Raw genomic sequence first — 12,561 nt, forward strand, 5'->3', positions numbered from 1 at the left:
ATCTTGCTAAAATGTGTGATAGAAAATGAAGCAATATCAGTGCTAAACATATATACATCAAGTGGTGTAACATGAAAATTATTACAGAAGGAGTTGAGCAAAATTATACCATAGGCGGATCTCAACCTCCCCTTCTCTGAACTATATAAATCTAACCACAAACTAAACAAGAAGTGAAGGTGGTGAATAAAATTTTAGAAAAGTTAGACATAATAGACCTCTGGAGAAAACTGAAAAGGAATAGAAAAGAATCTACCTTTTTCTCAGCAGTGCATGGCACCTACACAAAAACTGACCATGTATTAGGAAATTTAAAAATTCATAATCCAATGCAGAAAAGCAGAAATATTAAAGGCACCCTTTTCAGATCATGATGCAATAAAAATTATATAAAGGGTCACAGAAAGATGCACTAAAATTAACTGGAAACTAAATTATTTAATCCCAAAAAATGAGTGAGTCAAACAACATATCACAGAAACAATAAATAATTTCATTAAAGAGAACAACAATAAGGCAACATACCAAACTGTGGGATGAAGCCAAAGCAGTTCTTAGTGGACATTTTATATCTCAAAATGCTTAGATGAATAAAGTATAGAAAGAACAGATCAACAAATTGAGCATGCAGCTAAAAAAGGTAGACAAAGAACAAATTAAAAATCTCCAATTAAAAACCAAATTAGAAACTCTGAAAAACAACGGGGAGATGCGTAAAACTGAAAGTACGAAAACTACTGAGCTAATAAATAAAACTAAGAGCTGGTTTTATAAGAAACCCAATAAAAGAGATAAACTTTTGGTTAATTTGATTAAAAAAAAGAAAAACCAAATTACCAGTATCAAAAATGAAAAGGGTGAATTCACCTTGAATGAAGGGGAAATTTAAGCAATAATTAGGAGCTATTTCGCACAATTGTATGCCAATAAATTTCACAATCTAAGTGAAATGGATGAATATTAAAAAAATAAAAATAAAAATTGCCCCAATTAGCAGAAAAGGAAATAAAATACTTAAATAACTCCATTTTAGAAAAAGAAACTGAAAAACTGAATAAGTTATCAATGAACTCCCGAGGAAAAAATCTCCAGAGTCAGATAGATTTACAAATGAATTCTACCAAACACTTAAAGAACCATTGATTCTAATACTATACAAATTATTTGGAAAAATTGGCAAAGAAGGAGTCCTACCAAATTGATGCAAAAATTTTCAACAGAATATGAGCAAAGAGATTACAGCAATTCATCACAAGGATAATACACTATGCCCAGGTGAGATTTATACCAGGAATGCAGGGTTGGTATAATATGAGGAAAATTATCAGCATAACTGAACATATCAATAACAAATCTAACAGAAATCATATGATTATCTCAATAGATGCAGAAAAAGTTTTTGACAAAATACAGTACCCATTCTTACGAAAAACACGAGAGCATAGAGTTTTCCTTGAAATGGAAAACAGTATCTATCCAAAATCATTAGCAAGTACTATATGTAATGGGGATAAGCAAGAAGCTTTCCCAATAAGATTAGGGATGAAGAAATGTTAGCTTCAGCAATAAGAGGAAAAAAAGCGATCAGAAGAATCAGAATAGGCAATAAGGCAATAGGCAATAAGGAAATAAAACTATCACTCTTTGCAGATAATATGACGGTATATTTAGAGAATACTAGAGAATCAACTAAAAATCTAGCTGAAACAATGAACTTTAGCAAAGTAGCAGGTTATAAAATAAACCCACGTAAATCATCAGCAATTCTATATAATTCTATATATATTCTATATAATACTAACACAGCACAACACTAGCACAGCAGCAAGAGACAGAAAGAGAAATTCCATTTAAAATAACTATAAACAGTACAAAATATCTGGGAGTCTACCTGTCAAGACAAACTTAGGAACCATAAGAACAAAATTAAAAGAACACTTTTCACACAAATAAAGTCAGATCTAAACATCTGGAAAAATATCAACTGCTCATAGGTAGGTCAAACTAATATAATAAAAATGACAATTCTAATTCTACCAACATTAATTTACTTATTCAGTGCCATACTAATCAAACTACTAACAATTATTTCATAGCATTAGAAAAAATAATAAAATTCACCTGGAAGAACAAAAGGTTAAGAACATCAGGGGAATTAATGAAAAAAAAAAAGCCCGCCAAGGAAAGCGGACTAGCTAAATGAAATCTAAAACTCAATTATAACATGATAATTACTAAAACTACTTGATATTGGCTAAGAAATAGAGTGGTGAATCAGTGGAAATGGTTAGGTACACAAGACACAGCAATAAATGACTACCTTAATCAAACTGTCTGATAACCCCCCAAACTCCAGCTTCTGGGATAAGAAATCACTATTTGACAAAAATTGCAGAGAAAATTCGAAAATAGCATGGCAGAAACTAGGCACAGACCAACATCTTGGGGCCAAATACCAAGATAAGATCAAACGTGATTTAGACATAAAGGGTGATATCATAAGTAAATAGGAGAACTAGGGACAGTTTACTTGCCAGATCTATGGAGAAGGGAAGAATTTATGACCAAACAAGAGATAGACAACAATATGCAATGCAAAACAGATAATTTTGAATATATAAAATTAAAGTTTTTGCACAAAGACAATGCAACCAAGATTAGAATGAAAGCAGAAAGCTGGGAAACAAATTTTACAGCCAGTGTTTCTGATAAAGGCCTCATTTCTCAAATATATAGAGAACTGAGTCAAACAAAAAGAATATAGATCATTTCTCAACTGACAAATGATCAAGGGATACGAACAGACAGTTTTCAGAAGAAGAAATTAAAGCTATTCATCATAATATGAAAAAATGCTCTAAATCACCACTGATCAGAGAAATGCAGATTAGAACAACTCTGAAGTACTACCCCATACCTATAAGATTGGCTAATAAGACAGAAAAGGAAAATGATAAATGCTGGAGAAAATGTGGGAAAATTGGGACACTAATGTATTGTTGGTAGAGATGTGAATAGATCCAACCATTCTGGAGAAATGCCCACGGACTGTAAAACCGTGTATACACAATAACAGCAACACCATGCAATGACCAGCGTGGTCAGACTTAGCTCTTCTCAGCAATACAATGACCTAAGACAATTCCAAAAGACTCAGGATGGAAAACGCTATCCACATCCATAGAGACAACTATGGAATTTGAATGCAGATCAAAGCATACTATTTTCACTATTTTTTTCGTGTGATTTTTCCCTTTTGTTGTGATTCTTCTTTCACAACTTGACTAATGTGAAAATATGTTTAATATTATTGTACATGTATAACTTTTATCAGATTGCTTGCCATTTTGAGGAAGAGGGAGGAGAGGGAGAAAAAATTTGGAACTCAAAATACTACAACAGCAAATGTTGAAAACTATCTTTATATGTAACTGGAAAAAATAAAATACTATTAAGTGGGGGGGAAAGGAAAAAACAAAAAATTAAAATGTATTTTAAAAAGTGAAACTGGGAAAAAGAGGAAAATCAAAGTAAGCTTGAGGACAAGGACTGTTTAATTTTTGCCTTTGAATTCTCAATATTCAACAGTTCCTGGCATGTAATCATGCTAACAGACTGATTAATCAAAGAAGAGATTCTCTGTGGAATGGATAGAATAAGTGACAAGAGAAGGTAAAGCTGTTCAATTTTAATTTTGTTTCTGCTTTATCTGCTAAGAATACAGAATGGAAAAGATAGAACACAAATGGCTAACAGGCAGCTAATACCCAAGGGAACAAGATAATAAGAGAGAACCTCTGATTTCAAGTCATCAGTGATTAAATTTTTTTTAATTTTATTTTTTTTCAAAGCATTTATTTTCTTCCCAAGACCCTTTTCCCAATGGATGAGAAGGAAAGAAAAATAAAATCTTTGTAAACAAATATATATAATTAAGCAAAACAAATTTCCACATTGGTCAGCAAGGAATTTTGAAAGATGGTCAAATGATTTCTGAAATATCATAGAAAAAGGTAAATGTGTCCTTAATTTTCAAGATTCCTACTCTTTACTTTGCCCTGGTCAGGCCATATGTAGAATATTTAACTCTGGGAGTCACATTTTAAGGACATTAGAGAGTACTAGGTAGTAACAAGGACGGCTTAAAGGGCCTTAAGAGCAGAACACTGGAGGATCAGCTGAAGGAACTGGAGATGTTTAATCTGAAGCAGATAAGACATAGGATGGACAAAGGAGGTATATTTGAAGGGGTGTCAAAAGAAAGAGGGATTAGATTTGTTTTATTTGGACTCATGGGACAGAACTAGGAGCAATAATGGCAACAAGATGGACAGAGGAATTATTTCAGCTTGATATAAGGAAAACCTCTGCAGCAATGAGTTGTCCAAAAGAGAAATAAGATGCTTCAGGAGGGAAGTTCCTCCTCACTTGAGGTCTTTGACATGTCAGATGCAGGTGGACTAGAAAGCCAGTGAAATCCCTTTCCACTCTAAAAGTCTATGGGAAAACTTATGATGGGGTTATTTCAATAGCTTAGGCAAAGTGGTGCTGAGGGCATGTAAGCACAGTGGTAGCAAAAGCATTAAGAGATGAAGTAACAGAAGACAGAACAGGAGAGGGGCTGTAGGACTTGGCAACTGGTTATTTACAAGATGTAAATGAAAGGGAAGAGTCAAAAAACATAAATATATTTTGAATATGGACATGAGATGATGGAAAGTTAGTGATGGCTGGATAATAAGAGATCATATCAAGATGAAAAGGGTAGTCTATAGGGTCAAATGATATGCAGAGGTCAGGGAAGACAAGGACAGAAAAAAGATAACTGGATATAGTGACAAGGACATCATTAATGACCAAATATTTATTAAGCATTTGCTACGTGCCAGGTACTGTACTAAGAGCTGGAAATACAAAGAAAGGCAAGACACAGTACCTCCCCTCGAGGAGCTCACAATTTAATGGGGAAGATGATAAAGGCAAACACCCCTCTACAAACTACATAAAGAATAAACAAGAAATAATCAATAGTTGTTTTAGTACAGTGATGGGCTTGAATGCAAGATTTTAAGGTATTAAAGGGTGAGTAGGAAGAGAGGAAGTAGAGGTAAAGAGTACAGCTCTTTTTCTAGAGGTAAGGCAGAGAAAAGGAGAAAGAGATAGAATTAAGACAATAGCTTCAGTAAGTTGCAAAAAGACATCGGCATGCTTGTAGGTTGAGAGGAAGGGGCCAGCAGAGATGGAGAGAATACAGGTTTAATAAACTCTCAAACACAATTGATGAAGTAATGTCATGGATAAAAAAGGTAAGGATGGACAAAGTTCACAGACAGGGACTTCTTTATAAGGAAGTAAGGTGGCAGGATAGGGAGTTGGGGGATCAAAACAAACAGGTTTGAAACAGTCACTGTGTGGAGTGTGCTAGAAAGTCAATAAAAGACCAATTTTACAAGGATATGAGGAGTAATTTAGAACCTAAGAAAATCCTTTAAAACATAAATATCAAGTATATCTTCAGCTGTTCAAAGGGGATTCCTCCTTACTAGAGAACTTTTATGAAGGCTGGAGGAACACTCACCAAAGGGGATTATAGTTCAGGTAAAGATGAGATCATCGGGACTTTGAAATCCCCTTCACCTCAGATTTTGTGACTGCGAGATGCTTTGTCACAGAGTCTTACCTCTGAGCTTCTAATCTTGTAGCTGATCTCGTTGTGGCTCTTGAACACTTTTCATCCTCCTCTTCTTCCTCCTCCTCCTCTTCCTCCTCAGACTCTCGGTCTTTCTTGTCCTCAACTGCTTCAGACATTGATTTCTGACGTTTTCTTTCTGGCTCTGATGTTTCTGCTTGAACAGAATTTCAACTGTTGTGCTATACAATTCCCAAGGATATAGTCACTACATTTTAGAAGGACAACTCAGAAAGGGACTTGGAAGCAAAAGAAGTGGTTTTCCACTTCCTTTTTGTTTTAGTGTTTGCAATTTGCACTTGTTTAACAATCTCTCAAACACGTTTGAGATAGTTTACTTATGCAGTTCACAGCCAGAATCCATAGAAAATTCAGTCGTGCTCAGAAAAGCATCTGGAACATACCAATTCTGACAGGGGATTATAGCAATTTGCACTATTTATGTAATATTAATACAAGCTGTGAAGCATTGGATTTTTTCCCTCAATGTAGAAAAATACAAATAAAAACTGATTTTAAAATGATGAAATAATCTGTATCCAAGAACATCAAAAAACAATTTTCAACCAGTTAAGACCAATACTTCTGAACCATACCAGCGTCTTCTGATGCTGTGAAAGAGCGCTTGGGCTTCCTTCCTCTGCGACGCATAATTGCTCCCATTTTCTCTTCTCCATTGTCCTAAGTGCAATCAAATCAAATGAGATTGGAGTACAGTAGGAATCCCAATTTTCACTTAAGATATATATTTATAAAAGAAAAATGATAAAATAACGGACACTTACATTGGTCAAATTCACTTCTTCGCTTGCTATCTCTTTATTAGAGTCATCTTTAAAAAAGGAAAGAAATTAACGCATTAATACTTTACTATTTCAAATTGTTTAGGTACCAGCTCTTCTGAAAACACTAACTATTCTGTAAAGACCGAGCAAGGTAGTATTTATAAAAAATGTGCACAATCTAGCTTTTCAATAATGAAGATTTGGTTCCTCTTACAAGGGAAATGTCTAAGATTGAAACCAGAAATACAGAAAAAGTCCACAAAATAAAAACAATAACCTCAATTCTTTGTGTTATTTATCATTTCTCTGCAGAGAGAAAACAAAGTTTATATTGACTTGAAAGGAGAAGAATTTCACTTTATAAACTTCTTTTAATTGAGGTTTTATTTCAGTGTAAACAATACCATAAAATACCATTGAGCTATACGTTCTTCGAAATTTATTTTTGTAAAGATAAAAAAGCTGATGTTATTGATAAAGTGAAACAAAAATTGAGGGAATATTTTTCAGTCACAAAATCTCATACATCTGATTTACTTCTCATAGGCGTTTACTAATAATGCTTGTTTTTTCTGGAAGAACTTCAGAGTAATGATGGAAATTTAAAAAAATCTTTATAACAATTAGGGTAGAAAACTATTTACATATTTTGCTACTGATATTCAAATAAACTATGGGAAAATCATGTCCTTGGAACATAATTAGCAACAGCAGTCATAACACGGCTAACCTACAACAACAACTCAATGAAGCTCTTAAAAGATTTCTTTACATAATATGGTTTATCATTACATAAAACATTATGAAATTAATGAGAAGTGGTAAACAATCTTAGTGATAATGTATCTTGTCTTTACAATCATATTCACAATAAAAAAAGTAATCTTTTTAAAGTCTAGAACACTGCAAAAAACTGTCTCACTATTTGCATGCCTATCCAAACTATATTCCTCCTGGCTTTCAACCTAATACATTAAAAATGCTGATGCCGTATTTATCTTTCTTGATATTGAATTTTTTATGCTATAAAATTCCAGTACAATTTAATTATTTATATTAAACTGAATTACTACATTTGTGCTTCAAATTAGATGCTCAAGCTTGTATCAGCTTTACTGTTTCCCCTAAATTTAACATCTTTTTATCTCATTCTCTCACTGTAAGGCTACACCTAGAAAAGTTTTAAAAAAAGGTCAGTCATCTGGATGAATTTATTTCCTATTTGCATTGTGAAGCCATATCTAAATTTTTAATCTGCACCTGACAACCCTCTCATAAAATCCAGAACAGTGGTCTCCTTCCCAACCACAGTCATTTCTCTACCATCAATTCCAAAGCTTACTTCCTCTACTCTCCCACCCAAATCTAATTGAGAAGACCCTCATCTCACCCTTCCTTTGGCTTCTAGAAAACAAAAATCACAAAAGTTATCAAGAACTATCTGTTACAAGAATTATCTATAGAGAGGAGCTGTCTATAATTACATCTTTCGTTTTTTCTGACCCTTCATGTTCATTCATTCATTCATACATTCAAAAAACATTTTCTAGGCATCTGTTATGTACAATATACTATGACAGGCACTGGGGGAGATATAAAGATTCTGTCCTTAAGGAGTTTACAAATCTAGTAGAAGAGATACAATGTACGCAGATAAATATAATACAGATCAGACCATGACACATGTATGAGGGCATAAAGTATATAGCATTAGATGAAGCAGAGATCACTTTCAGTGAAGCAGGTACATTTGAATTGGGCTTTGAAGGTATCAACAGGTAGAGATGTAAGGAAAGCACCTGAGGCACATGGAATAGTGTGCACAAAGGTTCAGAACTGGAAAACATGAGATTTGTTCAGGGCACAGTGAACTGGGTCAGTTTACAGACTAAACAAGAGGGGCTAATGTTAGTGAGATGATACTGGAAAGTTAAGTTGGAACCACACTACAGAAGGATAAAGAAAATTAGAATCAGTAAAGAATACTAGAAACTGTTTTGTTTCTAAATGAAGGACTTTTAAAAGAAGGCTTATGCTTTTTTGGGAAGTTGTTTTTATCTCTAAGTATAAACTAACATCTTGATGCTTCATGGAGAAGCATCTACATACTTCATGGAGAAACTCACGATGAGCATGAATGGGCTGCAACACATTACTAAAGAATTGTACCAGAGAAGCAGTGTTCACAGACATCATCAGAGGGCTAGATGACTAGAAAAGGAGTGGGACAGCCATGCTCCAAAAGTTATTTAAGTAGTAAATGATGGATAACAGATGTACTTCATTAGTATCTATATCACATCAAAAGAAAAAGACCCTATACCATACTGGGTAGAATCCCTGAAGAGAATTTATGGGGAAGAGCTGCACAGGATGAGAGGACAAGTACAGGATGCACTCTGCACTATTTGAGGGATTCCCCACATCCATGAGACTAGAGATCCTTCAAAACAGAAATTTCTGACTTAATCATTGGGCTAACAAAAGCCAGTGAAATATAAAAAAGTGTTACAGAGCAATATATTCAACCTATTCACCTGTTGAATGAAAAGTTATAAGTAAACCATGTCTATTAGGGTACTTATCTTAGAGGGAGGGAAGCCAAAAGGTTATTATTGTGTTAAATCTCACTCAAATGTATATGACATTTTATGACTTTCAAAGAAATTTACTCAGAATAACTCTATGAGATAGGTAATATTAATACTATTTCCATTTAATAGAAGTTATGGAGGTTTAGTGACTTATCATAGATTGACAGGTAGGTGAGTAGGGACCGTGAACCTAGTTCTTTCACCTTAAGTTCAGGGGGATTTTTACTGTACCATGAAACTTGGTTATGACTGAGCAATAAAATTAAAGGCTAAAATTTCCTCCCTCCCCCAACATACACGATTCTCATTCATTACAAAGAGGAATGCTGAAAGAAACATACCCATTTGATCAATCTTCAGTTTGTCCCTTGGTGGAGATTGCTGTATCTAAAAAAGGGAGGGAAACCCTTTAAATTAGTGAATTCTAAAAAAATCACATAGGGACTAGAAAACTAAAGGTTCAATGCCTTTATCATGAATATTATTAAAGGGCAATTAAGTTTAGCAGTTTTTACAATGCATTTCACATAACAGGTCTTTACTAAATGTCGACTGAATGAATGTTTTCTGACTGCCTATAAAGATATCATTTCTAATTTCTCTCTTTGGTCAGATGTGCCAGATGAATACAGAGTAGACAGACAAGCTTGCATAGGAATCCAGAGAACTGCCTGAATCCATGGAAAAATCAGAAGTGATAAAACCTCAAGGGTTAGAAAGCACAAGTTAGGAGAAATAGCTTGGAGCCATCTTTGACAGGCTGATTCAATCAGTACTCATGTGAACTGCAGCAGTGCCTGCTGACTGCAGTGACACATGAGCAGGAGTGGGAGAAGTGATGCCAAGGGACGGGCTATTCGGGCTAGTAAGTACAGTCTAGAAAAAAATGGAATGGTCTTTTAGTAGGCCAGGATTAACAGGGTAATTCCATGGAGAAGTAACAAGCACCACCATATGCAGGGCACTGTTAGGCCCTGAGAGAGACACTAAGGTTATAAAAGAAAAGTCTCTGACCTCAAGAAGCTTATGGTCTAACAAAGGAATGCTTAACACATTATGGCAAATGTATCAGAGTACAAAAGAGAAAAGCTCTAAGAAGGCTGAAGGGAAAGGTATTACTAACAAAATACTAGAAGAAAGTGCAGCATAAAATATCCGTTGAATTGAAATGAACATAGCTTTACTCCTAGAAATCCCTACTCTGAGTTTCAGTGCTTGAACAGTAGGGAAAACAAATTAATATCGATTCAGTGTTTTAAAAACAATGACTTAAAAGTTTTTGAACATAGAATTTACCATATTATAAGGAAATCTTTCATTTTAGGATCAAATGAGATAATAGACAACAATAGTGTTTTGATGTTTTAACTGTTACACAAACATAAATTATTATTTATAAACACTTTGATGATATATTACCAAACTAGATACTTACAACATATCCAAACCTAAATTTAAGGTTTGATTGCACATTAAAACTGCTTAATAAAAGAAACCATTAGCTTAAAACCTAACTTTTATAAAGTCCTATTTTTCTTTTATTCTAGAATACTAAATTTAGATGTGAAAGGGAGTTTAGAGGTCATCTGATCAAACCATATCATTTTATAGGCAAGAAATGAGTCCCAGAGAGGTGAAGTGACTTGGTTAAGATCAACTGGCTAGTAAATGGAAGAACTACGAAAAAATGTCATTAAGAGCTCCTTTGTACTACAACATGCTGCCTTCCAAATTTCAGTGTAAAGAAAATTTACGAAGGGATAAGAAAGCCATTAGACCTTGAGGAATAAATAACAATGTCATTGTTTTCATGTAAGAAACAATTACAACTGAAAATTATCTATGAATGATCATCATCCAATTCTGTTAGCTCAAAACAGTTAAGAAGAGAATGCCTTTCTATTTTTTCATAGTTGGCTCATCTGGAATTTCTCCATTGTAACTGAGGGACACAGTTTCAATTAAATTTTTTGGTCTAATCTTGGGATTTCATTGGAATCTCTAGTAAGGAAAATCCCTAAACCAATGCAGATTAGCAACTATTTTCCAAATTATACCACGTTATGGTTGCCTGGGGGCACTAAGGTTTAGTACCTTGCTCAGGGTCATATAATCAGTCTAGATCAAGGTATGACTTGGACCCAGGTCTTCCTGACTCTGAAGCTAGCCCTCCATTCACTATGCATGGTATCTCCACAGGAATGCAAAGTATTTGTAGTGTGGTACACTTATTTGAAGGGAAGAAATATAATGTTAATTACTGGAAGACAGGTTTTTGGGTTTTTTTTTCCAAGAGGGAGGCTGGTAAAGAGGAAAAACTTACACTTACAGTATCAGTATCTGTTTTGGAGTCCTCTTCTAAAAAAAAAAATTGAAAGCTAATTTAGAAATCATTTTGAATCATTCTATATCTGACTGAAAATATAACAAGTAATTTAACTGTGCTTTTTAAAAAAATTAATACTTACTCATTTTTACTGTTGTTTCTACAGGGTATTTACGAGGTCTTCCTCTTTTCCGTTTAACTATTACAGGATGGTCTTCCTAAGGGAGGAATAAAAAGTTTATAGTCATACTATCAAAGTAATTTTTTCTAACTACCTACCCCTTGCTACTTAGATATTGAAAAAGAAAATGATGGGAAGGACTGATCTAAGAGGATAAAAAAGCACTTGTAGGGCCTGAGGATAAAAAGTACTTGCAGAGTTAAATATACAAATTATGACATTAGCTCAAGTCAGTTATGAACAAAATTTATCATCTACTAATATGAGAAATTTTTTTTTTAAACAAAGGGCTACCCTTCCAATCTTACAAAGCTGGTGGTTTAACGGATACTGTAATAAGGAAAGATCATGGATGCTGTATAAGGCCTGCTCTAGAAGTGGGTCTATAAGATTAAGTGAGAGAAGCAGTCCATATGATGGAGGGGACTAAAGTCCTCTGTTTTAATAATTTATTCATTTATTCTGCATGGTTAAACTTGGATTGCACTGGTCTGCTTAAATAGTCCTGGTTTAAGAGGGCTGCTATTACAAGTATTTCCAATATACCGTTACTAAGTACATTAAGGGCAAATAAAATACAGTAATTTGGTTGACCTGTAAACCTTACGCCCATAACACCAGTGGCATAAAGAAATTCTACTGTTATTTTGTAGAGTCACAACACTTAGCTGCACAGATTCTACTCATGTATATGAACAGATTCCCCCCTCTCCCCTCCTCCAAAAAGGTGAAAAACACAGCCTTTTGGTCACTACTTGAAGATCTCTACTTTCAACTCCATAAGCATTTATTAAGCATCTTCTATGTGCCATGTCTTGGAAATACCAACTTTTGAAGTTGTATTAAACCTTTCCCTGTGTCCTAGCACTGTGATCAGTTCTGTGGTGGTTTAACAAACTACAACTAGAAACACTCATGTCATCATTTTGGTCTTTTTTTCTTTAATTAAAATTTTTTCAACTGTCTAACATTTCCTTCACCCTCAG

At 34.2% G+C, this 12,561-nt stretch overlaps 1 protein-coding gene across 13 annotated transcripts in view; it reads right to left on the bottom strand.

Annotated features, from left to right (window-relative positions):
* The window catches only part of BOD1L1 (biorientation of chromosomes in cell division 1 like 1), an 82,498-nt gene that overhangs the window by 14,548 nt on the left and 55,389 nt on the right, over window positions 1–12,561 (bottom strand). For 6 of the 13 annotated variants that reach the window (XM_072620270.1, XM_072620261.1, XM_072620265.1 and 3 more), the window contains 6 exons: window positions 11,537–11,612; window positions 11,392–11,426; window positions 9,410–9,455; window positions 6,475–6,521; window positions 6,286–6,370; window positions 5,681–5,846 (listed from right to left, as the gene is read on the bottom strand). In XM_072620270.1, coding sequence (XP_072476371.1) covers window positions 5,681–5,846; window positions 6,286–6,370; window positions 6,475–6,521; window positions 9,410–9,455; window positions 11,392–11,426; window positions 11,537–11,612 — 455 coding nt within the window. The remainder of the gene's footprint in view (window positions 1–5,680; window positions 5,847–6,285; window positions 6,371–6,474; window positions 6,522–9,409; window positions 9,456–11,391; window positions 11,427–11,536; window positions 11,613–12,561) is intronic. The other 7 variants (XM_072620264.1, XM_072620268.1, XM_072620263.1 and 4 more) reach the window with 3 other exon arrangements.

The sequence above is a fragment of the Notamacropus eugenii genome, chromosome 6 (genome assembly GCF_028372415.1).
Source record: "Notamacropus eugenii isolate mMacEug1 chromosome 6, mMacEug1.pri_v2, whole genome shotgun sequence".
In the NCBI taxonomy this organism is placed as follows: domain Eukaryota; kingdom Metazoa; phylum Chordata; class Mammalia; order Diprotodontia; family Macropodidae; genus Notamacropus; species Notamacropus eugenii.